Below are 26283 nucleotides of genomic sequence, written 5' to 3' on the forward strand. Positions count from 1 at the left end.
TCAAGGGACTTAAGAAAAGCTCAGATTCATTGCCTTTGTAGTATAACAACAGTAAAACACCCAGTTGTCTGACAATTTGCTTTTTAATTGTTTTGTTAGCATGATTAGCTTTTACAAATATGCTCCCAGGTTACAGTTTCAACAGCATATTACATTGAGGCACTCCCATAAAGGTTTTATTATTATATCAAAAGTGCTGACTAGTAGCCGACAGCAGCATAAAAGGCTAGAGAGTACAGTAAACATCAGAGGCACTTGTATCTTCAGGAACATTTAACATTTAAGATCAGAGATTCAATTCAAAAGTCTACTTTTCGGCTGGTTTCTTTCTCTCTAAATGACATCATTAGTATATATTCAGCTGTGTAAGGAAACGTTATGAGCAAACATATGTTTTACAGTATTAGCCACATCCTTACATTGAGAATATATTGAGGATTATCCAAATACAAGGCTCTGGTTTTAGCATCTCAGAAGCATTTTACTGTTAGTTGAATGTTTTGTGCAAAGTTGGTTTTCTTCTTCTCTTGTCATGGAAGTCTTGCATGGTGTATTTTTACACAAACTGTTCAGGTTTCTCCATACTTGTACTTGAAGCTGTGGGGAATGTAAAAGAAAATGAAACACATTTACCATATCACCTCATATCACCTCAGTTAGGACTACTTCAGATTAGTTGTGCTATGTTTATATTAATGTGACTCCTGAAAATAACCTCATGACAAAAGTATGGGACAGGGTTGTGTTCAGTATGACAGAACGGTGTGCAACATTGAATTCAATGGAAATGGTAGAAGAGCCCAGTTAAAAACAGGTTGTGATTATGGTGGCCCAGAGGGCAGTTACCATATGGTGGGGCATATTGACCACACGGTCACGCAATGTAGTAAACGTTGAAGAGAACCGAACGCACCCCAGCTCTTTCCGTGAAGTTTGGTAATACCCACCTTCCCATAGCCTACTCACCAAGCAGACACAGTTGTTAGGAAAAAGACTGGCTGAACCAACCACACGACTGGTGAGCTAAGATTGGTGTATGTCCTCAGTTGTGTCAAAAGCATATTAGTTCGGGAGACATCCGTGTCTAATGATCTGATTGATGTCTGGACCGTTAAGATCATTAAGGTCCAGACCGTCCACTGTCTGTGTGCTCAGAAAAATTATGAGAGGTGACAGAGAGGTTGTTAGCACTGTCTGTCACATGGGGTGAGAGTGTTGTTAGACACATGGTTGTGTGCGTGTATGTGTGTGTGTGTAGTGTTGGTGTGATGACATGCATTAATGATAAATAAAGCAAACATTGAACAAATACACAAAAAGAGTTCAGCAGCACACACACACATACACACACAATCAAACAGTTCATTGTTACACAAGAGAAGTAAGCCAGCTAATAATGAACAAATTATTGTTTAAGTTACAGGGCAAGCAATCATGCATACTACTGTAAGTATACAGAGGACAGTCATGGCATACCAGCATTGTAATGTAGAAAAGAGATTCTAGAAAACACACATACAAATAATTAATATTAAATTAGTACAAAAATATTATTTAGTCAGAGCGTAATTTGATTTGCAATATACATTCACACTAGTGATTTACAATATGTCAGTAAAAAAGTCAATTTTATTTTTGTTCCCCAAAAGCATAAAAAATATCAAATTATATTTTACAGATTATACAAACAGTCAAGATCCCTTTGGCATCACGTAGGAATCTTAAGGCTACTTGCGTAACCCCGGGTCTCTGATATTATGACTGAGATACATCACGAGGGATTCCCCGGAAACTCATTAGCTCTAAGAACCAATCAAACATGTCTGTCGGAGAGAGACAGGTCAAAGGTATGCCTAACGAGCTGCATCGCATATCTCCTGTAAGGAGATGCCCTTGAACAGCGCCCAAAAAGTAGCCATACCTGTGGTTAAAGGTCTTCACGGCTCCAAAAAGTTGAACCCATTCCGAAATGGACCTAGGGCTTTCCTACCCAGACCCACTATGCATAAATGCATTTAAAAAATATAGAGACCCATTCCAAAGGGACGCGAGGAAAACTAGACCTGTTCCATATAGACATGGTCGGATTCAGACCCGGTTCAAGTGGGGGAAGCAGCAGAAAAAGTCATTTTTTAAGCTACTTTATTAACTGGAGCTGATAAAGCACAAGAGGATCTTATCTTGTTTCTATACAGTGAGCGTGTAGAAGGCAAAAACTGTCAGATTGGCTAATAGCTTCTACCCCAAGACTATCAGGCTGCTGAATAGCCATTAGGCAGGCCCCCTCCCCGCCCCCTCCCCCCCGTGCGCTGCTTGCTAGTCCTGTGCATGCGACTAATAAACCTTCTAATCTGCAAGGGCACATGATTGGGGATCGTTGACCGTTGCTTGGCTCCATGGCTCCACAAAAATAGCTAATCTGAGAACAAAGTGAAACATTACTAGCGTTCACCACGTGGGCTAATAGCCTAGCTAGTTAGCGCAGTGCTAACCTGAGAAACAAATCCTTTAACAATGTGAACGTAGCTAGCATTTTCCTTGTGGGTTATTAGCCTAGCTAGTTAGCACAATGTTAGTCGAAGGAAGCTAGCGCTATGTTGGTCTTGCAATGAACAAAAGTGTGGCTCTCGACCGATAAGCAGTGAAAGCTAGGATGGCTGGTCTAGTCAACGCGGCACGATAGTGGTTTGAGCTAAATGAGAAAGCGAGCTAGTAATTGTTCCCTTCCAGGTAGAAAAACCAGTCGGTAGAATAGCTAGCCTTGCAGCGAGCTAGCCAGGGAAGCTAAGCCTTGCAGCTAAGCTAGCCAAATCTCAGTAGCCACCACAGGAGACAAGGGGAAGAAAAAGCAGAAAAGCTCATTCCTATCCAAAAGAGTCACCCAACACAGACAAAAGCTGTGCTTGGGGGCGTAACCTAACAGAACAGTCGAACAGGAAAACAAAGTTGTGCTAAGGAGAGCTTAGAGTAGTACTCTACATGAGGAAGAGAGGTGAGAATTACCAGAGGGCAGGCAAGTAGGTCTTTAGTATGAGGGGAGGGGCTCACCTCATTTGCCACTCGACCTTTCTGTCTCAGACAGACGTTTATAAATGGTTCTTCGAGTTTATGAGATTCTGGTGAATCCCTCATGTGAGATATTGAAACAAATAATTAAAAGAGAACCAAAGATACAGTACAATTGCCTCTCAGACATTAGAGGGAGGCAGAATGCCTATCAGCCACTAGAGAGAGGCAGAGTTTGACTTCAATCATCAACACAAGCTCTCGTATGGATACACAACATCACTATGTATTTATACAGTGATAAATTGTGATTAGAATGAGAGTTTCAGGTCACTCTGTGTTGCAATGGCTACGACAAAGAGAAACTGATGCAGTGAAGAAGCCAAGTAACCAGCACACAGTTCAACACACTAGCCAGCCAATGAAAGACCTCAAAAGTGCTGTCAGTCAAAGCATATAAAGTGAACTTTGTTAGTTACAGTAGCGTCAGCAGTTGCAGGTTGGTTACATGAGCATGCAGCAGGGCTTTGTTCTCTTTTTAATCTTTTTCATCTTTCTGATACCTGGGGCAGAGTGCTTCTCTGTCCCGTCCTCGTCGGACTGTCCGTCTGAATACAGGTAGTGTGACTCTTTGGCCTGTTGACCAGGATAGACCACATTCCTTGATGCTGTGTACGGTGATGCATTGTTTGAGTTAAAATTAGCTGTGGGCTCTGCCATGTATTTGATTAAGTTCTGTTGAGGTTGACAGTGATGGTAGCCCCGGTTGTTATAGCCATCCGCGGTGTAGGTGTTAAACTGAGGGTTACTCTCGTCCACCCCATCCTCGTCGCCAATGACGACAAGCTCGGCCCGGATGGATCCTTCATATCCAAGGCCACGTCCACTGCCATCCTCTGCGGTCTGGTAGCCCATAAAGATGGCGGTGACAGGCTCGGACGTGTCCATGGTGTTCAGGATACTGAAGTGTGAGTCTTCCTGGTAGATCGGAGACGGCCTCAGGTCCATTTCAACTGATGAGTCGTAAAACATCCCTCCTCGCGGGTTCTCTCTAGGGCTATGGTAAAAGTCGTCGGTGGGGAACCCTTTCTCCACACCATAAGAGAAAGGATTCTGGTTATACCCGTTGTTTGGCTGGTAGTACTCCTCATCCTGCCTGCCAATGAAATAATGGACTGGAATGTGAGGGGAGGAGGAAAGAATCTCCAGCCCTGAGTTGTGGACTCCATCAATATAGTGGAGCTCCTTCCTGGAGAGGACATCACGCTTATACGACTCTTGCTGATACCCATTCCCATTGGTTTCGTGGATGACTTTAGCATTACTCTGTTGGGGTCTGTTGGGGACTGAGGCCCTCCAGCTGCAGGTGTTGGAGAATGCAGGCACTGATTCCTGGTGGCCCCGGTGGTCTTTTGGGAAAGCACCGCTTTGAGGCATCTTCTGCACTATACCCTTTCTGAGCTGCTCCGCCACCTCCATAGGGCTGAGCTCATGGTGGCCTCGAGAGCCACGGGGGGTGGAGAATGCAGGTAATGTTGGCTTCTGGTGGCTCTGTGGGCCACAGTTGGTGGAGAATGCAGACACTGATTCCTGATGGCCTTGGTGGCCCAGTGGGCCGCTTTGAGACTTCTTCTGCTCTGTAGCTGCTCTGAGCAGAACCTCCACCTCCATAGCGCTGAGCTCGTCCACTCTGTTAGAACCATCCCCCAGCTGAGACTCGGCAGACCGCAGGGCATAGACAGACTTGCGGCCGTCGTCATAGACTTTGACCCCTCTCTGCTGGAGCACCTGGGGGGTGACAGTGGATGTGGACAGGACCCGGGTCTCCCCGGTACGGAGATCCTTCTGGACGTTGATCTCCATGGCAAACATGGCTGGAGGAGGAGAGAGGGAGGAGAGACAGAGTGGAAGAGGAAGGGAGAGAGAGAGATGGGTTGAAGTTATATAAAATTAGGGTTGTCAGATCTACAGTACATGCTATTATTGTAATAAATGTTACTAGGAAGTTTCTTACTTTGTTTGGGTGTGTCCTTATTAGATTCAAAGGACTGCTTCTTTGAGATTGGAGGTTTGCAGGACTTTGGGGCATCTGGAGTAGCTGGGTTGATATGGATTGGCTCTGGAAAAAGAAAAGGAGCAATGTTTATTTTTGTATTGCCAATGATAATGTGTATAATGTAATATGTTTTATCAAATACAGTCATGACCCGAAATTATTGGCACCCTTGATAAAGATGAACAAAAAATACTCTATAAAATAAATAATACAAATACTGAGCTATATTGTATGCTCAACAAAAATGGGAAAATCATATTATGCTATACTGGTACAATTAATCAGAGAAATAAATGTATTTTTATTCTCAAAAAGATAGGGGTCAAAATTATTGGCACCCCTGTTTTCAATATTCTGGCACCCTCTCCTTGCAAGAATAATGGCATTGAGCATTTTTCTGGAATATTTTAGATTGCAGAACAGATTGGGATGGAGCTTAGAACAGTCCTTACAGAATCTTTCCAGATCCTTGATATCCTTTGTGTGCTCTTATGGACTGCCTTCTTTAATCCAAACCAAAAGCTTTCAATGGGGTTCAAGTCCGGATACTGAGATGGCCATTGCAAAATGTTGATTATGTGGTCAATTAACCATTTATTTGTGGAATTTGATGTGTGCTTGGGGTTATTGTCTTGCTGGAAGATCCACTTGCGTCCAAGTTTCAGCCTACTGCCAGAGGCAACTATGTTTTTGACTAAAGTATCCAGGTACTGGGTAAAGTTCATGATGCCGTTGACCTTAACAAGAGTCGCAGGACCAGTGAAAGCAAAATAGCCCCATAACATCAAAGATCCACCACCATATTTTACACTAGGTATGGGGTTATTTTCTGCTTATCACATCCTTCTTTCGATGCCAAACCCATCACTGGTGTGCGTGGCCAAAGAGCTCTATTTTCATGTCATCTGACCATAGCACCAGTTCCAATCCTAGTGCCAATGCCGTTTAAAAAACTTCAGACATTGAATTTTTTTTTAGATGACATGAAAATAGAGCTCTTTGGCCATGCACACCATTGGGAACCTGTAGGACATAGTCATGACCTTAGGGGTGAAGGTCATATTAGGACGCAATGTCACCTTAGTCGCCAGCAGCGATCGGAGTGCAGGAACGGTGTACGGAGAAGGCATGGAGATTCCCAACGTGTTTAGCCGAGGCCAAAGCCACGAGCAAGGAGGTTCTGTTGGAGAGGATCTTCAGATTCACAGACTCCAGTGGCTCAAAAGGGGGCATAACACAGAACATCCCAAACCAAAGCTAAATCCCAAGTGGGCACAATAGGTTAAGAAACCTGCCTGAGACGGAACCACACCACCAGGGCACAAGCCACAGACCCCAAATCTCTGGCCGGGGGACCCAAACCTACCTGTGCACCTGAGATAATTGATCCCTGCGCAACGGGAGTTGCCATGGGACCTCGCCCAATATACGGACAATCTCTGCAAACCAAGGATGCTTGGGCCAAAGGGGAGCCTCAAAAATATATGACAAGCCCTCCAGGTGCACCCTCTCCAACGTGGGCCAAATCATCTCCATGGGGGGGGGATGCATAAAGGAGGGTCCGAGGCCTCATCGAGAAAAACAGATGACAATTAGCAGTCTCGCAATGAGCAAAGATCTATGTTGGCCCTGCCGAGCATTTCCTATATGTGACCCGTTACAGAATCTGAGGTGTTTGAAACTGGTTCCTATTTCAAAGTAGGGCCATTAAAAAAATATATTTTTGAACATGTGAACTGTCATGTGCCTTAATTACAAACTTGTATGGGACCTGTAAATATTAATACAAATTTTAAATGATCAGCCTAGTTGAGCCAAAGAGAAAGCACTGAGCTATACAGGGAGAAAGACAGGATCCTTCCTGGCTATTCACGATTGGCTGAGATAATGGAGTGGTTGGACATGCCGAGAGATGAGCCCTGATTGGTCTGTCTTGTCACAGGCTTCTGTCTATAACAGAATGGGCTCTTCCGTGGTCAGTTTATAGCTAATATTTGCTATCGCCGATTTTTTGAAAGATACAGTATACAGTGCCTTGCGAAAGTATTCGGCCCCCTTAAGCTTTGCGACCTTTTGCCACATTTCAGGCTTCAAACATAAAGATATAAAACTGTATTTTTTTGTGAAGAATCAACAACAAGTGGGACACAATCATGAAGTGGAACGACATTTATTGGATATTTCAAACTTTTTTAACAAATCAAAAACTGAAAAATTGGGCGTGCAAAATTATTCAGCCCCTTTACTTTCAGTGCAGCAAACTCTCTCCAGAAGTTCAGTGAGGATCTCTGAATGATCCAATGTTGACCTAAATGACTAATGATGATAAATACAATCCACCTGTGTGTAATCAAGTCTTTGTATAAATGCATAGTGATAGTCTCAGAGGTCCGTTAAAAGCGCAGAGAGCATCATGAAGAACAAGGAACACACCAGGCAGGTCCGAGATACTGTTGTGAAGAAGTTTAAAGCCGGTTTTGGATACAAAAAGATTTCCCAAGCTTTAAACATCCCAAGGAGCACTGTGCAAGCGATAATATTGAAATGGAAGGAGTATCAGACCACTGCAAATCTACCAAGACCTGGCCGTCCCTCTAAACGTTCACCTCATACAAGGAGAAGACTGATCAGAGATGCAGCCAAGAGGCCCATGATCACTCTGGATGAACTGCAGAGATCTACAGCTGAGGTGGGAGACTCTGTCCATAGGACAACAATCAGTCGTATATTGCACAAATCTGGCCTTTATGGAAGAGTGGCAAGAAGAAAGCCATTTCTTAAAGATATCCATAAAAAGTGTCGTTTAAAGTTTGCCACAAGCCACCTGGGAGACACACCAAACATGTGGAAGAAGGTGCTCTGGTCAGATGAAACCAAAATTGAACTTTTTGGCAACAATGCAAAACGTTATGTTTGGCGTAAAAGCAACACAACTGAACACACCATCCCCACTGTCAAACATGGTGGTGGCAGCATCATGGTTTGGGCCTGCTTCTCTTCAGCAGGGAGAGGGAAGATGGTTAAAATTGATGGGAAGATGGATGGAGCCAAATACAGGACCATTCTGGAAGAAAACCTGATGGAGTCTGCAAAAGACCTGAGACTGGGACGGAGATTTGTCTTCCAACAAGACAATGATCCAAAACATAAAGCAAAATCTACAATGGAATGGTTCAAAAATAAACTGTTAGTATAATTTAATTAAGCCAATGTGCTTTCATCAATTGAAAGCCCTTCATCTATTTTATGATTGTTTGTAAGATTTCTTGTTTGCATAAAATAGACGCAGGCCAGTCTTTAAATAATAGGTAATAGAATTTATTCTCGGAGCGCGCTGCCACTCAAACACATGCATCAGTTTAAATACAGATCATGACGTCATTTCACTGCCTTAACCGAACCCCCTCCTCTCGACAGGACAAAGTAAGGTGAAAAGTTCATTCTAACTTACTAACACACTCCCAGATAACTTTTGACCCCTCAACATTATCGATCACCACTGAACTGACAGTTTTAACTAACAGAAACCCTAGGAATGCACTCACTGCCTTATCTAAAAACCCCAGAGCTAAGTTTCAGGTTGGGTCAACCATAGGCTAACGACCTTATGTGTTTACAGTCCACAACCCCTTTGTTCCTGCCCAGTTGGAATGGTGTTCTTTAACATTTTATTACTCCTTTCTCCTGTCACACAATTTCTTCTTATGAACTCCTATTGTCTATTAAACATACAGAGTATAAGTCTACTTACAGTTCCATTTAAAATGATTTGTTCAGTCATATTAATCATAATTTCCTAACATAAACATATCCAGGTGTTAGAATGGCCAAGTCAAAGTCCAGACCTGAATCCAATCGAGAATCTGTGGAAAGAACTGAAAACTGCTGTTCACAAATGCTCTCCATCCAACCTCACTGAGCTTGAGCTGTTTTGCAAGGAGGAATGGGAAAAAATTTCAGTCTCTCGATGTGCAAAACTGATAGAGACATTCCCCAAGCGACTTACAGCTGTAATCGCAGCAAAAGGTGGCGCTACAAAGTATTAACTTAAGGGGGCTGAATAATTTTGCACGCCCAATTTTTCAGTTTTTGATTTGTTAAAAAAGTTTGAAATATCCAATAAATGTCGTTCAACTTCATGATTGTGTCCCACTTGTTGATTCTTCACAAAAAAATACAGTTTTATATCTTTATGTTTGAAGCCTGAAATGTGGCAAAAGGTCGCAAAGTTCAAGGGGGCCGAATACTTTCGCAAGGCACTGTAGCTATGGACAACTGCAAAAGTGTAGCTGTAGCTCTCAAAAGCATTGCTGCCCTGAATTTAGCTGGGTTTAAGTAGATAAACCTTTTTCTGGAGGACAATTCCATGCTGACTCACATTTACAAGCATGTGGTGTGGGGCTAAGGCTTAAGAGGTTGTGAATGGTGCTGAATGGGGGTAACAAGGAAGAACTCTCTTAGTGTGAAAATCTCATCAAAATCTTTTACAGGACATTTGGTCCTACTTGTCTTTTAGTGGGATAATGGGTTTTTAAACTTTTAAAGCAGCATAACTTTCCCATGTTTCCTCCAACTACAGTATACGATATACCATTTTGAAGCTTGCTTCTGGAGAAGGTAGGATATTTTATCCCTCAAAGCGGGCACTGAGATCTCGGGAACAGTCGACTTGATAATACTGTAGAAGCGCAGGACACACACAACAAATTTTAGCTCGTACCCCAACATCACATGCCAATGGTCAGATCAGTCAGTGCGCCTCCCGTGAAGTGCCATCTGAAGGGGCGAGACGCCACCTGGTGGACTGGGAGACAATGGTTATTTTTCCATTTCCGCCACTCTTGACAACCGTGTGTCTGAACACGGAGAAGAGACACTTAATTGAACTTACATGAGGGAGACACAACACTTTCAACACCCATGAACCCTGTGGAGGCTAGGGTTGAAAAAAATTGTGTTTTCTGTGCCACAGTTTGCTTAAAGCACAGCCCACTCTGGGTACAAGGGCTCTGGCTATCAGTGACGTACCCCAATTGGCAGTGTCACTTGGGGGTACTGTTGTCACAACAAGCTTCACTCGGTTTAGAACGTAAACTGAGTTCCAGTAACCGGCTGGCACCCAGTGCTGGACCACACGCATTAAAAATAGACCCAGGGGAGAATCTGTTATCATGGAGGTTACCCTACTAACCAGTCATAGGTACTGGCGACTAAGCGTCTTGTAACCTAGCCGGGGATGGGACAGACAGCACTGAAAAACTGACCCATTCTGTGGTAACAGACAGGGGTGATTTGTCATTTAATCTAATTCCCAGGAATGAAAAGTGTTGAGTTGGAGACAGACAGCTCATTTAGGGGTTCATATGATCCACAGAGAATGTTTGTGGGATAATAGCATGGTTGTGTTCAACCCTGCTCGTTCCATCAACTCCGCTATCAAGAACCAATCGCCTATAGAGACTATAACCTGTATCACTAGATACCTCATAGGGTCTAGTGAGCTACAGGCAGGAATCAGAATTGAAGCCAAGTAATGAGACACATATGGGGGAGGGGTGCCCCCTTGTGAGCAGAGAGTGAATCGCCCAACTTATTACTCTTACCCTGGGGAGATTAATATGCCCCTTGAACCCTGTGAACACCATAGAACACGGGGTAACAGAGGGGGCATTAAACATGGACAAGCTTCCAACATATACTTTGTGCTCTTGTGAGACTGTATAGCCTGCATTAAGCCTGGCCCCCTTACGGGCACAGGGGGCTCCGGCAATGGCTGACGTATTATCCTGTTTGGCTGCAACCAAATGTGGGGGCACTGTTGTCATAGCAATGTTTTTGTGGAAGGGCACACTGGTAGCTCAAACCCTCCCTCCGGGGGTTTACCTGAACCAAGTGCTCGGGGGCTGCTTCCTCCTCGGACTTGCCCTGCTTCCTCCACTCCCTCCAACTCCAGGAATTGGAAATAGGAGCTGCCATTATGCCGGGGGAAGCTAATACGTTTCATTAGCTGGAAGTTATGCATGCTAGCTGACGTTAGCAGGGAGGCTTTTTATTCTAAGCTAGGCAGGCTAGCCTCTTTGACCGCAGCACAGTCCATTTAGAATAGTGACTTAACGCTACATATACTAAACAAGAGAGCTACCCAAGCAACTCCACAGTGGGGAGGCAGAAATAGCAAATAGTAGCTAGCTCGCTTCTGCGAGTGACGCACAGTTCAGATGCCACATTTTTTGGCCAGTCGAACTGTGTAGAAATTAAGAGCGGGCTGGCACGGTTAAGAGCTTTGCTTGAGGTACTTGGTTTCATACAACCGCTCTGCCAAGGCTGTGGGTAACTGATGAAAGGAGTCAGGCGCAGGAGAGCTGTGATGCCCGGACAAGGTATTTCATTCAAGAAAACACCAGTACAAACACAATACTATGGTGCTGGAAAAATACCAGAACCACGAAATCAACAGACTTAACAACAAAACCCGGCAACAATAATACCAGCCGTCAGATACAGCATTACAATAAAACAAACACGCACACAAACATGGGGGAAACCAGAGGGTTAAATCATGAACATGTAATGGGGGGAATTGAAACCAGGTGTGTAGAAAACAAAGACAAAACAAATGGAAAATTAAAAGTGGATCGGTGATGGCTAGAAGGCTTGTGACGTCGACTGCCGAACGCCGTTGAACAAGGAGAGGGACCGACTTCGGCGGAAGTCGTGACACGCTCTCCACACCGCAGCAGACTTCCTCGTTAGTTTTGTGTTGAATTTAGTCATAACAGTGACCTCTCACAGAAGTCCTGCACTTGGGACTCAGAGGCCATGATTGTGCTTTCGTTGTGGATGTGGTAGAGAAGACATCTTTATTTGCATGCAATTAACATATATTAACATGCATGACATTTCTCTTGACAGTGGAATAACTATTCTGGCACGCTGCATTAAACAGAGGCATGCTTTACCCGCTCCATGCCGAAAGAGCCCGCTCTTCCAAAGATTATTATTATTTTTTTTTCAAAATAGAGCGCTGTTGTTTTCAGTTTAGCTAGCTTGAAAGTCTACATAGGCTCGACCAAGTCAGACACAGGCGGTGGGGGTAGCCTCCCATCTTCAAGTAGCCTCCCGTAACCGGCGACAGTGTGCACAGGATCCTGGTTGAGCGCAGGAAACTACTGCACGCCCAGGCAGACAAGACATTTGCTCTGACCAAAGAACCAATCCATCTCCGTGTCCCGCAACTCAAACTCACCTGAGGTATGGGAGACATGCAAGACAACAAACAAATCTTTTTAGTCATTTGGGCATGGTCACGAACTCGGCTCGTTTGCCTTCATTGTTTGCATGAACCATTTTACTCATTGCTACAGCCAGGCCATGCAATCCGAAGAATACATAATTGGTTTGTGGTTAGGAAACTAGGAGAACAAATACAAACTCCAGCACACAAAATCCAGGAGGTGAGCACGCTCTACCACGCTTTGCCGCAAACTTTTTTTTTGCGTGAATCATTCCTGCTCACATTGAGGGGAAGTGCGTAAAAAATGAATCCAAGCCACAGGGTTATCACCTGTGGAAGGAGAGGCTTCCAGCCAGGCGCGGATTTCATTGGCCTTGTCAGGCGTGATTCTAGTTCTTCAATCGAAGTCGTGAGAGTACGACTGTGTAAAAGGGAACAGTGGTGCCATAATTTGGATTCCCATCTTTAAAGAAAAAAATATATACTTTTCAAACAAAATCTCTTTCTCTGAGCAATTGTATGAATATATAAATATTAAATAAATGTTCAAATGTGGAGCATACAATATAGCTCAGTATTTCGAGGCCTAAGGTTCCATCTGGCATTTTTGTCAAAAATGACTTAGTCACATATAATTGATCTTTAGATGGTTCTTCATAAGTTAGATTTTTTAAATTAAAAGAATAGTTTATTTCCTTTATCGATATCCCCAGAGTCAAATGAACTCGTGGATACCATTTTTATACCTCTGTGTCCAGTATGAAGGAAGTTAGAGCTAGTTTTGCGAGCCATTGTTAGCCCAATGACTAGACTTCTAGCGCTAGTTAGCAACTTCCTTCAAACTGGACGTGTAGACATACAAATGGTATCCACGAGTTCATCTGACTCTGGGGAAGTAGATAAAGGGCTCATTGCCAAAATCCCGAAGAATCCCTTTAAGTGAAAACATTTTAAAACTAGAAAGTTCTATCTGCATAAACCCATTTAACAAGGCTCTATCTTCCATCCAATCACAAGCCTGATGATCATAATACATTTTATGTATTTGATTATGTGTTCAATCTTGGTCCAATATTGTTATTCGATCATTTATGTATTCAAATAGCTACAGTTTTCTTAAAAACTGAACATGTCTAAGTGTCAGAACCTTATAGAACCTTGTAGAACCTAGAACCTTCCTCATCGACTTATCCAGACTAAGGAAATAGCTAGATGACTCAGTATTGGACTTGCAGTAGCTCCGTAATGCTGGCTAGCGTATTAGCTCGATTTGGGCCTACCCCCACACCAAAGCTAGTTAGCGTTGCTAGCTAACAACTCGGAATAATGACCATACTCACCCCTGGATGTGCCAATTCCCAGCAACTATCCCAGAAAATTGCTGAATTGGAGGGTAGAGTGTCTATTCTTCATCAGATTAAAGAAGATGAACAGCTGATTGACTCTTTGCTTGAGTCTGCCAAAAACGTGGTAAACGAAGCCACTTGCCCATGGCTTGTCACCGCGGCCTCGGGAAGAGCCTGCAGCTGTGAGACAAACTTTGATCCCGTTAGAAGAGCCCTGGCCATGACAGGGAGCTATACTCAAGCATCCGGTCTGCTCCATTTCCTTCTGCTCTGCCTCAGGAGCCATGGATCATTATACAGAACCAAAAAATCCTGGCAGGAAAACGCCAAGGCAAAGTGATGCCTTGGAACTGGGAAACAGATACCGGGTATTGGAAGAGTCGGAGGTCTCTGCCGCTGGCCCCAAAGGAACAAACAACTCTGCCCGGAAGCAAGTGAACCCACGCCATCTAAACAATTTACAACGACACAGCTCTACAACTAGGCCCAAACAACTTTCTAGGAGGAAGATAACTCAAGAGAGACGCAACTTAAGAAAATTACCAAGCAGCAGTCCCACTGTCCTTATTGTGGGCTCATCCATGATCCAAAATGTTTCTATTAGGAAAACAGAGACCATCTGTTACCCGGGTGCCTGGATCCGGGTATGTTACCGCTACTCATTAGTGAACACCCGGCTGCTACAGCTATCACAGTCCATGTAGGGTCAAATGATATTAAACTACATCAATCGGAGCAACTTAAAAGGGACTAAATCACTGATTCATACTCTACTCCAATCAGGTTAACAATGCATTATTTCAGGTCGACTCCCATCTCCACGCTCTAAGGATAATAATTTCAGTCGTATACGCCAGCTACACATCTGGCTTAAAGGTTATTGTTGTTCAATAAGCATACAATTTATGGACAATTTTATTCGACCAAATGTATTTCTCCGGGATGGATTACATCTGAATAGGTATGGTACAAGCATTCTCTCCTCAAACCTGGCTCTCACTATAGTCTCATACAGAGCATGTGAGAATATACAGCCATGGGGGTTGATACTCGGAATTGGTCGATTCCACATCAGACTATATTCATTGTTCCCCTCCCAGCTTTAAATAGCACTACAGGTGCTGATAACATGGATTAAACGTTTGATGGACTTTATGTTATTGTTACACTATTGTCAAGGTACCGTGTTGCCACTTCCTCGCCCAGGCAGAGGGGTATTGTTAGATGTAATCTCGTCTCCATCCAACTCAGGCCCGTCAGTAGTTACACGAGGAAGCATCGCTCATCTAATATTACCTTGAATGCTCCATCTGATATGAGCTCTCAAAATAGTGGCCTAGAATTATTCATTTGAATGCTGGAAGCTTGATCCAAAAGTTAGATTTAATTGAAATACTGGTCTGACAATCACATGCTGACATATTGATTACATCTGAATCCTGGCTCTGTTTCTCTGTTCCAAACTCAGATGTTCTGTTAGCTGGGTACAATGTCTACAGAGGTGAAGGTATTTCTATATATGTTAAATGCAACCTAGATGTCACTGTGTCAATTTCTAATTCTGTTCCTGAAACAGTATGAATGCTTAGTTCTAAATGGGGTCCTTGTTCATAATGCACTATTAACGCTAACGCTAGCGGGAGTTTATCGCCCACCCTCAGCTACGGTATCTGCTCTATGCAAATTGTTTGAGTTAATGTCTAATTATGCAATCTCTGAATGATGGATTATCGGAGATCTCAATCTGGACTGGCTGATGCTAGCATCGCTTAAATTAAATAGACATTTGTAACGAACTAAATCTTACTCAACTAATACCTATACCTATCCATCCTAATCCAAAAGACCCGGAAACATCTACATTAATAGACCTTATCTTAACAAATACACCTCACTAATATATAGCTTGTGGGTTATTTGCAAATGACATCAGTGACCACTGCCCTATTGCATGTATCAGGCTAAAAAAAACCTGACCCCCGTATAATTCTAAAGATAAACTATAAACACTTCTCAGAGCAAGCCTTTATCCATGACCTTTATTATTCAGAGCTTTTATCCACAAACTACATAATGGACCCAGTTTTAGTGTTCTCTTTCTTTTCATAAATTTTTACCTCCATGGCTGTTAAACACGCCCTGTTAAAGCGACTTAGGGTAAAAAATGTAACTAATCCTTGGTTCTCCTCTGATTTGAAAATCCTTTTCCAGCAAAAGAATCAAGCATGGGCCTTGGCGAGGAAAACTGGCGAAACAGTTGATTGGCTGCTTTTTAGGCAATTGAGAAATAATTGGACGGGAGGAATAAAAAAGGCAAGATCTAGGTGTTATGACAGAGTCTGCTGGTGATCCCTACTAAATTCTGGAAAACCGTTAACTCACTTAAACGAGGAAACACCTCGACGTCCCTGCCACAGCAAATTACATCGGAATCTGGGATCGTCAGTGACCCAACTAAAATTTGCACTTTATTTCTGCTGGTGTTCTTTTTTAAAGAAAAAATTGCCAATATGATCCTGACCAGTCTATTGTTTCAGCCCCTCAGCCCACACCTGAAGTGGATAACAGTAAGCCGGTTTTTAATTTTCAAAAAGTCACAGAAGATGAGGTCTTATCTGCTATAGATTCAAAGAAATCGTTAGGTGCTGACAATCTGGATCGATATTTACTCAAGTGTGTGGCACCTATCATTGCTAGTGCAGTGACGCACATCTTCAATCAAACATTAGTCGTAGGAAAACAGCTTCTGTTTTACCGCTCCTCAAGGGAGGTGATGGTAGTGAATTGGATAATTATCGGCCCATCTCTAAGCTCTCCTGTTTGGCTAAAATTATAGAGTCATTGGTGAATAGGCAACTACAATCCTTTGAACTGTTAACAATACTTGTTCTAGCAATCAATCTGGCTTCAGACATAAACACAGTACCACTACGGCCACTGTACATGTTGTAAATGATATTGCTAATGCCCTAGATACTGTGCCGCCTTGTTCATAGATTTGTCTGTGCCACCTTGTTCATAGATTTGTCTTTTGACACTGTAGACCATGCAATAATTTTGGGTAAGCTGTCGTCAATAGGACTGGGATGGGATACCTGTCATTGGTTTCATGACTATCTAACGGATAGAAGCCAGGCTGTTAGAGTCGACGGCATCCAATCGGAGCCAGTGGAGTTGGTTAAAGGGGTCCCACAAGGTTCTATACTTGGTCCATTACTGTTCACTCTCTACTTAAACAATATCGGTGATGAGGTAAGAAAGTGTAAAATTAATTTATATGCTGATGACACTATCATGTACTCTATTGCTTCAATGGCTGACCAAGCATTATCGCAGCTGGACACCGATTTTTACAGTTGAAACTTGTTTTAAATGCTAAGAAAACACATTTTATGATTTTTAATAGGTCCAACAAGTTGGTTGAAAATACACTTGCACTTACGAGTTTAGATGGCTCTCAAATAAATCAGATTTCTGCATATAAATACTTAGGGATTTGGCTGGATGATAAACAGCCTTTTAAAATGCATATTGATGAACTTTGTAAACGGCAAAAAAATCAAGCTAGGCTTCCTCTATAGAAACAGGGATATGTTTGTCCTCCACAAATAGAAGACAAATTGTGCAAGCTACTTTTATGTCTGTTATAGATTATGGGGATATTATTTACATGCATGCTACGGCATCCACACTTAAACCGCTGGATGCTACTTATCATTGCACATAATAATCATAATAATCAATAATCATCATTATTACGGGTGCTAGCTACAGAACTCACCGCTGTGTTTTATATCAAAATGTGGGTTGGACTTCGCTGTCCGTGAGACGAGAACAACATGCTCTCTTGTTTGTCTATAAAGCACTTCTGAATAAACTACCATCTTATTTATCATCACTCATCAACATTATAATTATAATTTATAAAACCAGGTCTCAAGCGTGGATCACACTTGAGGCCCCGGCAATCTTCACAGAGTTGGGTATGGCTGCCTTTTTGTGTTTACGCTCCTTGCATATGGAATCGCCTGCAGTCCAAACTTAAACTTGACTCTTGTCCCCCTTGCCCATTTTAAACATTTATTGGAGGATTTTTGTATTGCTTGTAACTGCTTTGGGTAATACAAGTTATTGTGCTATTAGGGGAATAACCTATAAAGTATGTGTAAATGTAACAGTCTGCTGTAGTATTTTTTTTGTGTTATCTGTGATCGTTTTGTTTGTCTTGTGTAATTTCTTAATCATTGTACCGAAACTGTATGTGTAAACATGTATACGCAGGGCCCAGCTGTAAAAGAGACCTTGGTCTCAGTCTGTGTTCCTTGTTGAAATAAAGGTATAATGGCTGAAACCAGATTGACATTTCAGAGCCATAAGATTCTATCTGCGATTGCACCCACCCCCCAAAAAACTAATTTACAATTGTCTCAGGATTTCGATACTCTGCACTTTAGGTACCTTTAAGGTGTGGATATGGGTTATGAAAGAAGAATTCACTACAAAACAGTTCTGAGATCTGGGATGTGAAAACGTTAATGCCTTATATCTCAGAACTATGCTTTGTACAGATATAACCTTATAGTCCCAAGGTTACGATTTGTATTATCTGTTTTGTACAGTCTTTTTTCCTCATCTTTGTCAACGGTGCCAATAATTACGATCACAAAAACGTAATCAGCAAGCTAGGAAAAGGACTTACCTTCTTGGAAATTCTCCTTTGCGTCCTATAAGATCACATAAAACAAAGAGACTAAAAGTCAGCAACCTCAAATAAAACATTCAGATACAACCGTGTTAGATATACATCTACAGTACTCTCATTGTGGCCAAAGCGAAAACATCTAAGACAGAAATAGCTCAATGTCAATAAGTACCGTACCGTCCAAGTACCTTTATTATCTCCTCAGGTGTTTTCTCGATAGCTTTCAGCCTCTTCAGTATGAAGCCCTCATTTTTCGAAATCATTGTCTCTTCCCTCTCCAGAGCCTCAATCTCTTTCTCCATCCTGCAAGCCCAGACGAAGAGGGTTCAAAGGTCATATCACCTCGCGGAGAAGGAAAAGGAAAAGGATTGGTGAGCTGACTGTTTTCTCATCTTCTGAAGACTTTCTGCTCTGACTGGAGTCTCGTCAAAGGTGTAAATTGGCAAACTGATCATGGCTGGCATCAGACAGACCTGAGGTCAACGGCCCCGGCATCCCTCCTCTGCCAACCCCATCAACGCTGTGCCGTCCCAGCCAACTGGCACAAGCGTGACACTTTGACACCTACAGTCCAAATGACACTATCCCAAAGTGGTACCACCCTAACAGAATGGCACCTACTCTGTGAAATATTAACAAGTGTCCATTGAGTGGAGGGAGGAGTGCAGAATGAGACTATTTGGAGATGTCCTTCTCTCTTACTAAAGAAACAAAAAAGACCTGAACACTATATCACTCCTTATGCCACCTTTTAATAATGACAATTGTTTCAATCCTAGGTGGTCTTCATTAGGTTAAAAAAGTCTCAGTTACTGGAGTTGGTGGACCTAAAGATCACTCTGCTGTTGTCTTATTACCAGCACCTTAGGGTTTTCGGGGAATGCACTGACTGCCACTTGGTCAAATTGGTACACATCTAAGGGATTTAGGTCTAACTGGACAATGGATGGACTGCCCTTCACCACAGACTGTCCAATACATGTTGTCTTCAGTGTGTTGATGCAGTGACTGTCTCTTGAGCATAGAAATCAAATAAATAGAACAGGCATCCCCATGTAAAAGCAACACTTGACTGTAAGCGGAACAGATGTTTTAAATGAGTAAGATTTATAACACTAACCAGCACTTTCACATAACACTTAACCAACTGTTGCTAAAAGCATTTCTCAACATAATACGGCCTATGTTCGATCAGGCAGCCATGTTAAACCAGCAATGTAAACATAGATCAGTTTATACATGCTCAAATGGAGTATGAGTTGTCTCGGCTTACTGTACCTGTGGATGCTGGTCTGGAGGAGTTTAGTTTGTTGTTGATCTCCCCTCAAAGTCTCTCTCTGCTGTGGGCTTTGGTTGCTCGTTCCATCCATGAGCCACTGTTCCCTCAGAGACTTTTTCTGTTCAAAGCAGAAGAGGAAAGGAACGGCTTAAGTGTCGGCCTAAGTGTCCTGAGACATTCATTATTTTTTTACACGCTGATATGTATTTTAATGGACTGCTCAACTGCAGTGACCATAAAATATCAAACTGTCAGAAAGCCTTGGTGCTTGGAATTCTCACTGTCATTAAATGTTGACTTACGAATTCATCCAATGTTGTTGAAATTATGTGGTCTGACTATATGACAGTAAGTAACTATAATTTGATCACGTCATCACATTATCTTACTGTACCTTTAAGTGCTGAAGCTTTAACCTCTCCTGGTCTATTTCCAGCTTTTTATGAACAATGTCTTCTTGGACTTTTCTCTTATCCTGCAGATACAATATAGTTATGAATCTTGCTACAGTACTGAAAAACAGGTATTGTTCAGAAGTTGATTTGCTGTAAGAGGACCAGACTGATTCCAGGTCAGTTTACCGTTATTGCTTGGAGTCGGTCCTTTACCAGTTCTGCCTCTTCCATACTGACCCTGGACCAAAGAAATTGAAAAGTGAGGGGAGGAAATTTAATAGAGAAACTAGAATAAAAACAGTATCTAAAAAGTGATCATTTGGCACATACAATCCTGTATACACTGTATAGAGCTTCACTATGGGTTGAGAGGGAAAGTTAAAGGGATTCAGATTATTTTCGACTTGTCTTCAAAGTGAACTATCCCTTCAACTGTTAAAAACAGGATAAGCGCAAGTGGTGATTGAAAGAGTGACTTGACAAATTTGACCCGGAACAAAAGGGTTTGACTTCCACAATGTCACAGACACAGGAGGTTGTATTTAAATATAAAATATATAAATACTTATTTAAATACCCCAAATAGTATTTGAACCCAGGTCTGGGTTTTAGCCTACCTGATCAGACCTGAAACAAGAGTCTGGTCTAGCCACTAAAACACTCAACTGTATTTCTGGTCTGAGAGAGCAAGGCATTCAAACCCCTCAGATCTTACTCCAGAAATGTTCTGGCCTACAAGGCAAGAGTCTCCAAACTCGCCATATCAATTGGGAGTGGTATAGATATAGTAAAGCAAGTCAACTGGTGTGATGATACGCATACTTACAAACATCACAAGGTGCAAAAATGCATGGACTTTATGGACTCTGTCACATTCTGTCAGGGGTGCTTCTGTTGTGCTTATGTGTGGTGATAGTGACAGGGATGACCTATGGGCCTGAAAAGGCATGCCAGCACCTCCCTGATCTCCTGACACTTTTTCCCCCCGTCTCTCACCATGCCCCACAGATATTCCAGCCAGGCTATGTCCTCAGACAGATAGCCCCCTTAATGGGATGACACAGCAGCAGCCTCCACATCTGCTATTCACATAGAGGTACGAACATAAAACAGATGTCTTCCAGATACTGTCCAAAAAAAATCTGTACATAACTGCTTATTCCTTTCTGATTCTGCTAGTCCTCTAACAGGGAATTCTGAAAATCAGTGTAGATAACGGGGAGGAAACAGATTTAAAGAAGGATTTTGAAGCCTTGAGACAATTGAGAAATAGAGGGTGAATGGGAAAGACAAAAGATTGAAGTGCCTTTGAACCCCCGTAGTAGGTGTGTCCAGGCATTGTGTCCAGGCATTGTGTCCAGGAATTGTGTATAGGAATTGTGTCCAGGCATTGTGTCCAGGCATTGTCAATATGTTTTGATCCGAGCAGACCCAGATGCACCACATCATACTTCTCAGTCTAGGGCCAGATGAGGATAGAACAGTATTTGGTAAACCCGCTACGATCTAATTCTAGTAAACTAGAATGAGAGTCAGACCAAAGTCTGGCGGTCGGTGCCGTTTAAGATGAGGGAGAATTATATTTTTAATGAGCATGGCCTTATTTCTATTACAGCATATTGGATGACTGTCATTCGTATTCCATTCACCCTGGTCAATGTAGCATCGATAGGTTTAGGCTACTAAACAATACTTGAATTTTCCCTGTAGCCATTATGAGGTTTTATAACCTAGCCTATGAATGAACGTTCACAACGTAGCTGCACAGGTTGAGAGGATGTTTTGTAATTAAGGTGAATGACATCGACACATTCAATTCCGCTTTGCACACACTTGCCTGCATCTAGCTGATCTAAGTGTAATGATTAGTCCAACAGTTGCAGATGTGAGTTTCTATTGGACAAACTTATCCCTGTTTCAATTCCGTTTGCTTCCATTTAAGAAATGTTTCTCAATACAATCGGCAGAATGAATACAGCCCTGATCACATGCAAACACATTTCACTTTCATAGTGGCCATATAAAAACACCATGATCACTTTGCCTATTGTATGTATAATTCCTTCTAGCTACTATCTACGTGCTCTCCTCCTCTCACCTTTTCCCTTCGTCCCTGTCACCGTTTCCCTTCACTCGTTGACTTCAGCACACAACTCATCAGCTGTCTGTGACCAGGCAAAAAGAAACCTTCCAAGCCAAACCTTCATATCATGATCGCTAACTGCTACACACAGCCTACATCCTTGTCACGCCATAGTCAACATAGCTGCTAGAACTAATGCATTAGTAAACCCACTACAATCATGCAGTACAGTGCACAGTCAGAAAGCAGTTTAGCAGTTACACCGGTAGGCCCCGGTGGCAATAAATTAATAAAACCAAAAGCTTACCTTGACTTGGAAGATTTCCAGTGTTGGATAGCCATAGCCAGCTAGCTAACATAGCATCCCTCTCTGTTTGAGCTGAGTGTTTGTGTAGGCTAAACAAGCTAGCTGCATTCGCTAGCTAAGTGAAAGTTTAAAAAATACGACCAAATATAGCTATCTCTTTCTCTTGCTTCTACTTAATTTTGAAGAAATTAATTTGTTAAAAACTCATCAACTATTGTCTTTCTCTCTCTTTGAGTCAACTACTCACCACATTTTATACACTGCAGCGCTAGCTGTAGCTTATGCTTTTAGTACTAGAATCCTTCTCTGATCCTTTGATTGGGTGAACAACATTTCAGTTCATGCTGCAAGAGCTCTGATAGGTTGGAGGACGTAATTACTGTGAAAGTCTATGGAAGGGGGTGAGAACCATGAGCCTCCTAGGTTTTGTAAGTCAATGTACCCAGAGGAGGACGGAAGCTAGCTGTCCTCCGACTACACCATGGTGCTATCATACAAAGTGCTGCTGAGGCCACTGTAAACCTTCATTGCATTAATAAATTATTTGGTGACGTGAATATTTTTTTAATTAACTAGGCAAGTCAGTTCAGAACAAATTCTTATTTTCAATGACAGCCTAAGAACAGTGGGTTAACTGCCTTCTTCAGGGGCAGAACAACAGATTTTTACCTTGTCAGCTCGGGAATTCGATCTTGCAACCTTTCGCTTATAAGTCCAACGATCTAACCACTAGGCTACCTGCTGCCCCAATATATTTAGTATAGTTTTATCTAAAAAGGATAACGTTTTTAATAAATCACTATTTAAAAAAAAAATGAAATTCACATGGTTCTACCCTTCCTCCTCTGAGGAGCCTCAACTGTATGAAGTCCAAATGGAATGGCATTCTGTCAGATCAGAGAATGATTGCAATGAGGAGCTATATCTTGTATGTATAATCACATCCAATGTCTCCGGTCTCCACCCAACATTACTGAGGCTGGGTGAGGTACGGTGCTACTCAGACAATACCTTGACATCAAGCCAAGGGGTGGGAAGCACTGTGGTAGAACATGAGAAAGATGCTCCCATCATTATGTCCTCACCAACACAATATGCCAGAGGAGCACCAGTTGCCACCTTTCACCACACAACACTCAATGCTTCCCATGGGGGAAAAATGGGGTGAGGCATCTACATACTGTACATAGAGGAATGAGCTGGCCGAACCACGCCTCTTGCATTGCATGCTTGTATAGTGAAGCGCTGTCTAAAAATAGCAGGTCGAAATAGCGAGTGCTGCATTCTGCTGCAAATAATGTGTGTCTGTCTCTTCGAAAACAGAGCTAAGCAAACAGGTGATATTTAGAACTGAAGTACAGTTATTGTCCTTCATTTACAAATGTATAAACATTTGGGCTGCTGTTATGGTCGTTGTAGCTACAGTGCTACAGGTTATTGACCTGAAGCCTTTGTGACTCAATAATGTCATGTGGCATAGGGCCAGTTATGCCAATGCTGATTACAACACGTATCATCATCACACAACTCTGTGCATCAGCTTGCAGCATAAACAATTACATTCAAGAATTGGAAAATTAAAATGGTACTCACTGACCCCAACCCTGGTCAGCATTGTGAAGTGTGTGATATACGTGTGACTAATTAGGCTGGACACCCTTTTGACCCTTAGGTTATCACTTCTGAGAAGTCTAAGAAAATGTGAGACCTAATGAAAGACCTAAGCAACAATGCATTTTTTTTTACCTGGCCTGATACCTCACACTCCAGGCATAAGCGGTCACCTAGGGCCCCAGGGCGATTTTTCTGTTGTTGTCAGTCACTGACCGTCACTCAATTAACCATGTCAGCACCCCAACCAAATCTCGTGCAAGGCCCCCAGAAGGCTAGAGTCGGGCCCCGATCACACTTGGTAGCTAAGTACACTATACAGCAATATGCAGACTCTTAATTGCTTTTCTTTATACTCGGATCCCCAGCACCCGCGCAGAACAATCGGCTGTGTTTCAATCTCTCCACATAGTGAAGAGTGGAAGCTCCAAACTGTGATGGTCAGTTCCTTCTAAGCTGCCTGCCTTAAGCTGATCATTGGTGACTTATCCAGGCAGCAAATCTGCTAGGGCATCTGCTTGCACAACAATAATTGTGTGGACACATGGCTTTCAAAATGGCACATGGACGATAGTCGAGCAGTATTCAAAATGTAGCAAACAATTAAATGTGCACTCTTCCTTCATGCTGTTATTTGATGGGTGTATATTTCTTTCCAGGAGCAAAGAGGACTGATAAGGGCTCAAGCAAAGCGTTTGTCAATAATATAGCCTGAATGCACAAATCATGGACAAAGAATGAAACAGAAGTACTGTGTATTCCACACCTATTATGGTATTTTTTTTCCCAAAGTCCTACATTAGAATAGCTTGTGAGTGTGCAGTTGTCGCATGCATGCAAAAAATGTGTCCCAAGTAAAAGTACCTATAAAATGACATTGAATCCCCATGCCGTCGCATGCCATGACAGGTTCTGAATGCACCCAACAGATGGTGAAAACTGAAAAGGTTTAAGCAAAGCTTTAAGGGATTAATGGAGACCCCGCAGTCACCCTGTCCAATTGTTTTATATCGTCACGCATAAAAAAAGAGTAATTGAACATAGCAGTGAAATGATGTTGCAACCATTCAAAAGTACACCGTACATAGGTTAAAACCTATACAAAGGTATACCGTATTGCATAGTTAATATAACGTATAAGTTAAACTATTCTCCATGTCAGGTATCAGTGCGCTCATGGCCAAATTCTACAACATTGCCAAACAAAAAGTAACGGTTTGAGAAAATAGCAATAACACTCACCAGTTATATAAGTGAACAAAGGCAGGATATGGATTATAAATGCCTTGGTGGCTCAAATTCTCAAATTCACTATACTTCTCAAGTGGACAGTGCTCTGTCCCGCACAACGCGGCAGTCAGGTACAGTGTGTGGGGATTGACCGGAGCCAGGGTTACGCATGATTGGCAGCTTGCCTTTACACCAATAGCAACAGTGCAAGTGTCATAAGTAACACTTCTCAATGACTGGTGGGCTTAATTGAAACGTCGAGAAAGCCATATGCTCTCTCTCTCTCTTCATCTCACTGAAACAAAGCTTCTCTTAGATTTTTTTTTTTACTTTACAAAGAAAACAATCTTTGCTTTGCTCTTCCTTGACCTTGACAGAAGTGAACAGACACAGAGAAAATTAATTATGTGAGAAATGGTGTGGTAATGCCATTATGCGCAAATATTTATGTAATATTAATATAATAACCATCATACGGAAGAAGTAAACTTGCCAGTCACGCGATGATATGATGTGAATTCCTCCCACTGTGACTCAGGAAACTATGCAGTTTATTAGGTTACAGATGAAATTAATGATGATGAACTTCACAGGGTGGTGAAAGTGCACGGTGATCTTGATGCTTCTTTCCAATAAATATCGGGGCTCTTATTCTGGTGACATGATGATCAATGCTTGACTCTCATTTGATAAATGCAAATATCCTCGCTCTTATCCATAGTAATCTAATTGGTGAAGACTAGCCTACCCGCACAGCCTACTCACAGTGTACTGGCACTGGCAAGAGAGTAGGCACGTTTGCTATTTAATGCAACAGTTTGTGTGACAAAACTACAGTGGACTTGAAAATGCGATGGAAAACACATTTAGATTTTTATTCGGTGCTTTAAAAGTTAAGCGAAAAAGTACATTTATTGTGTGCACTACGTCATCACACACCGATTTTTATCAGCAACGAGTCCTTTTTGGGGTATAGGGAATGATGGACACCTCTTGTGTCCAAAAGGCCATTTTAGTGTGGGCAGCACCATAGA

At 42.3% G+C, this 26283-nt stretch overlaps 1 protein-coding gene across 8 annotated transcripts; it reads right to left on the reverse strand.

Moving 5' to 3' along the window:
- Positions 1-64: 64 nt before the first annotated feature.
- Positions 65-25468, reverse strand: LOC110530178 (palmdelphin). Of its 8 annotated transcripts, none has more exons than XR_016482483.1 (9): positions 22409-22559; positions 20205-20256; positions 20018-20098; positions 19623-19741; positions 18522-18647; positions 18342-18366; positions 5021-5125; positions 3570-4880; positions 65-597 (listed from the first exon to the last, which is right to left on the reverse strand). XR_016482483.1 is itself a non-coding variant. In XM_021613046.3 (9 exons), the coding sequence occupies exons 2-9, from the start codon at positions 20247-20249 to the stop codon at positions 557-559; spliced, it is 1842 nt and encodes a 613-aa protein (XP_021468721.3). In that variant the 5' UTR covers positions 20250-20256; positions 25262-25468; the 3' UTR covers positions 65-556. The 8 variants fall into 8 exon arrangements, 7 of the variants coding, with proteins under 7 accessions (XP_021468721.3, XP_090038190.1, XP_090038187.1 ...); XM_021613046.3 differs by lacking the exon at positions 22409-22559 and adding an exon at positions 25262-25468 and having other exon boundaries at positions 18533-18647; XM_090182064.1 differs by lacking the exon at positions 22409-22559 and adding an exon at positions 24155-24481 and having other exon boundaries at positions 18533-18647.
- Positions 25469-26283: the final 815 nt, after the last annotated feature.

Source organism: Oncorhynchus mykiss, chromosome 8 (assembly GCF_057628025.1).
Source record: "Oncorhynchus mykiss isolate SJ-2025 chromosome 8, ASM5762802v1, whole genome shotgun sequence".
Taxonomy (NCBI): domain Eukaryota; kingdom Metazoa; phylum Chordata; class Actinopteri; order Salmoniformes; family Salmonidae; genus Oncorhynchus; species Oncorhynchus mykiss.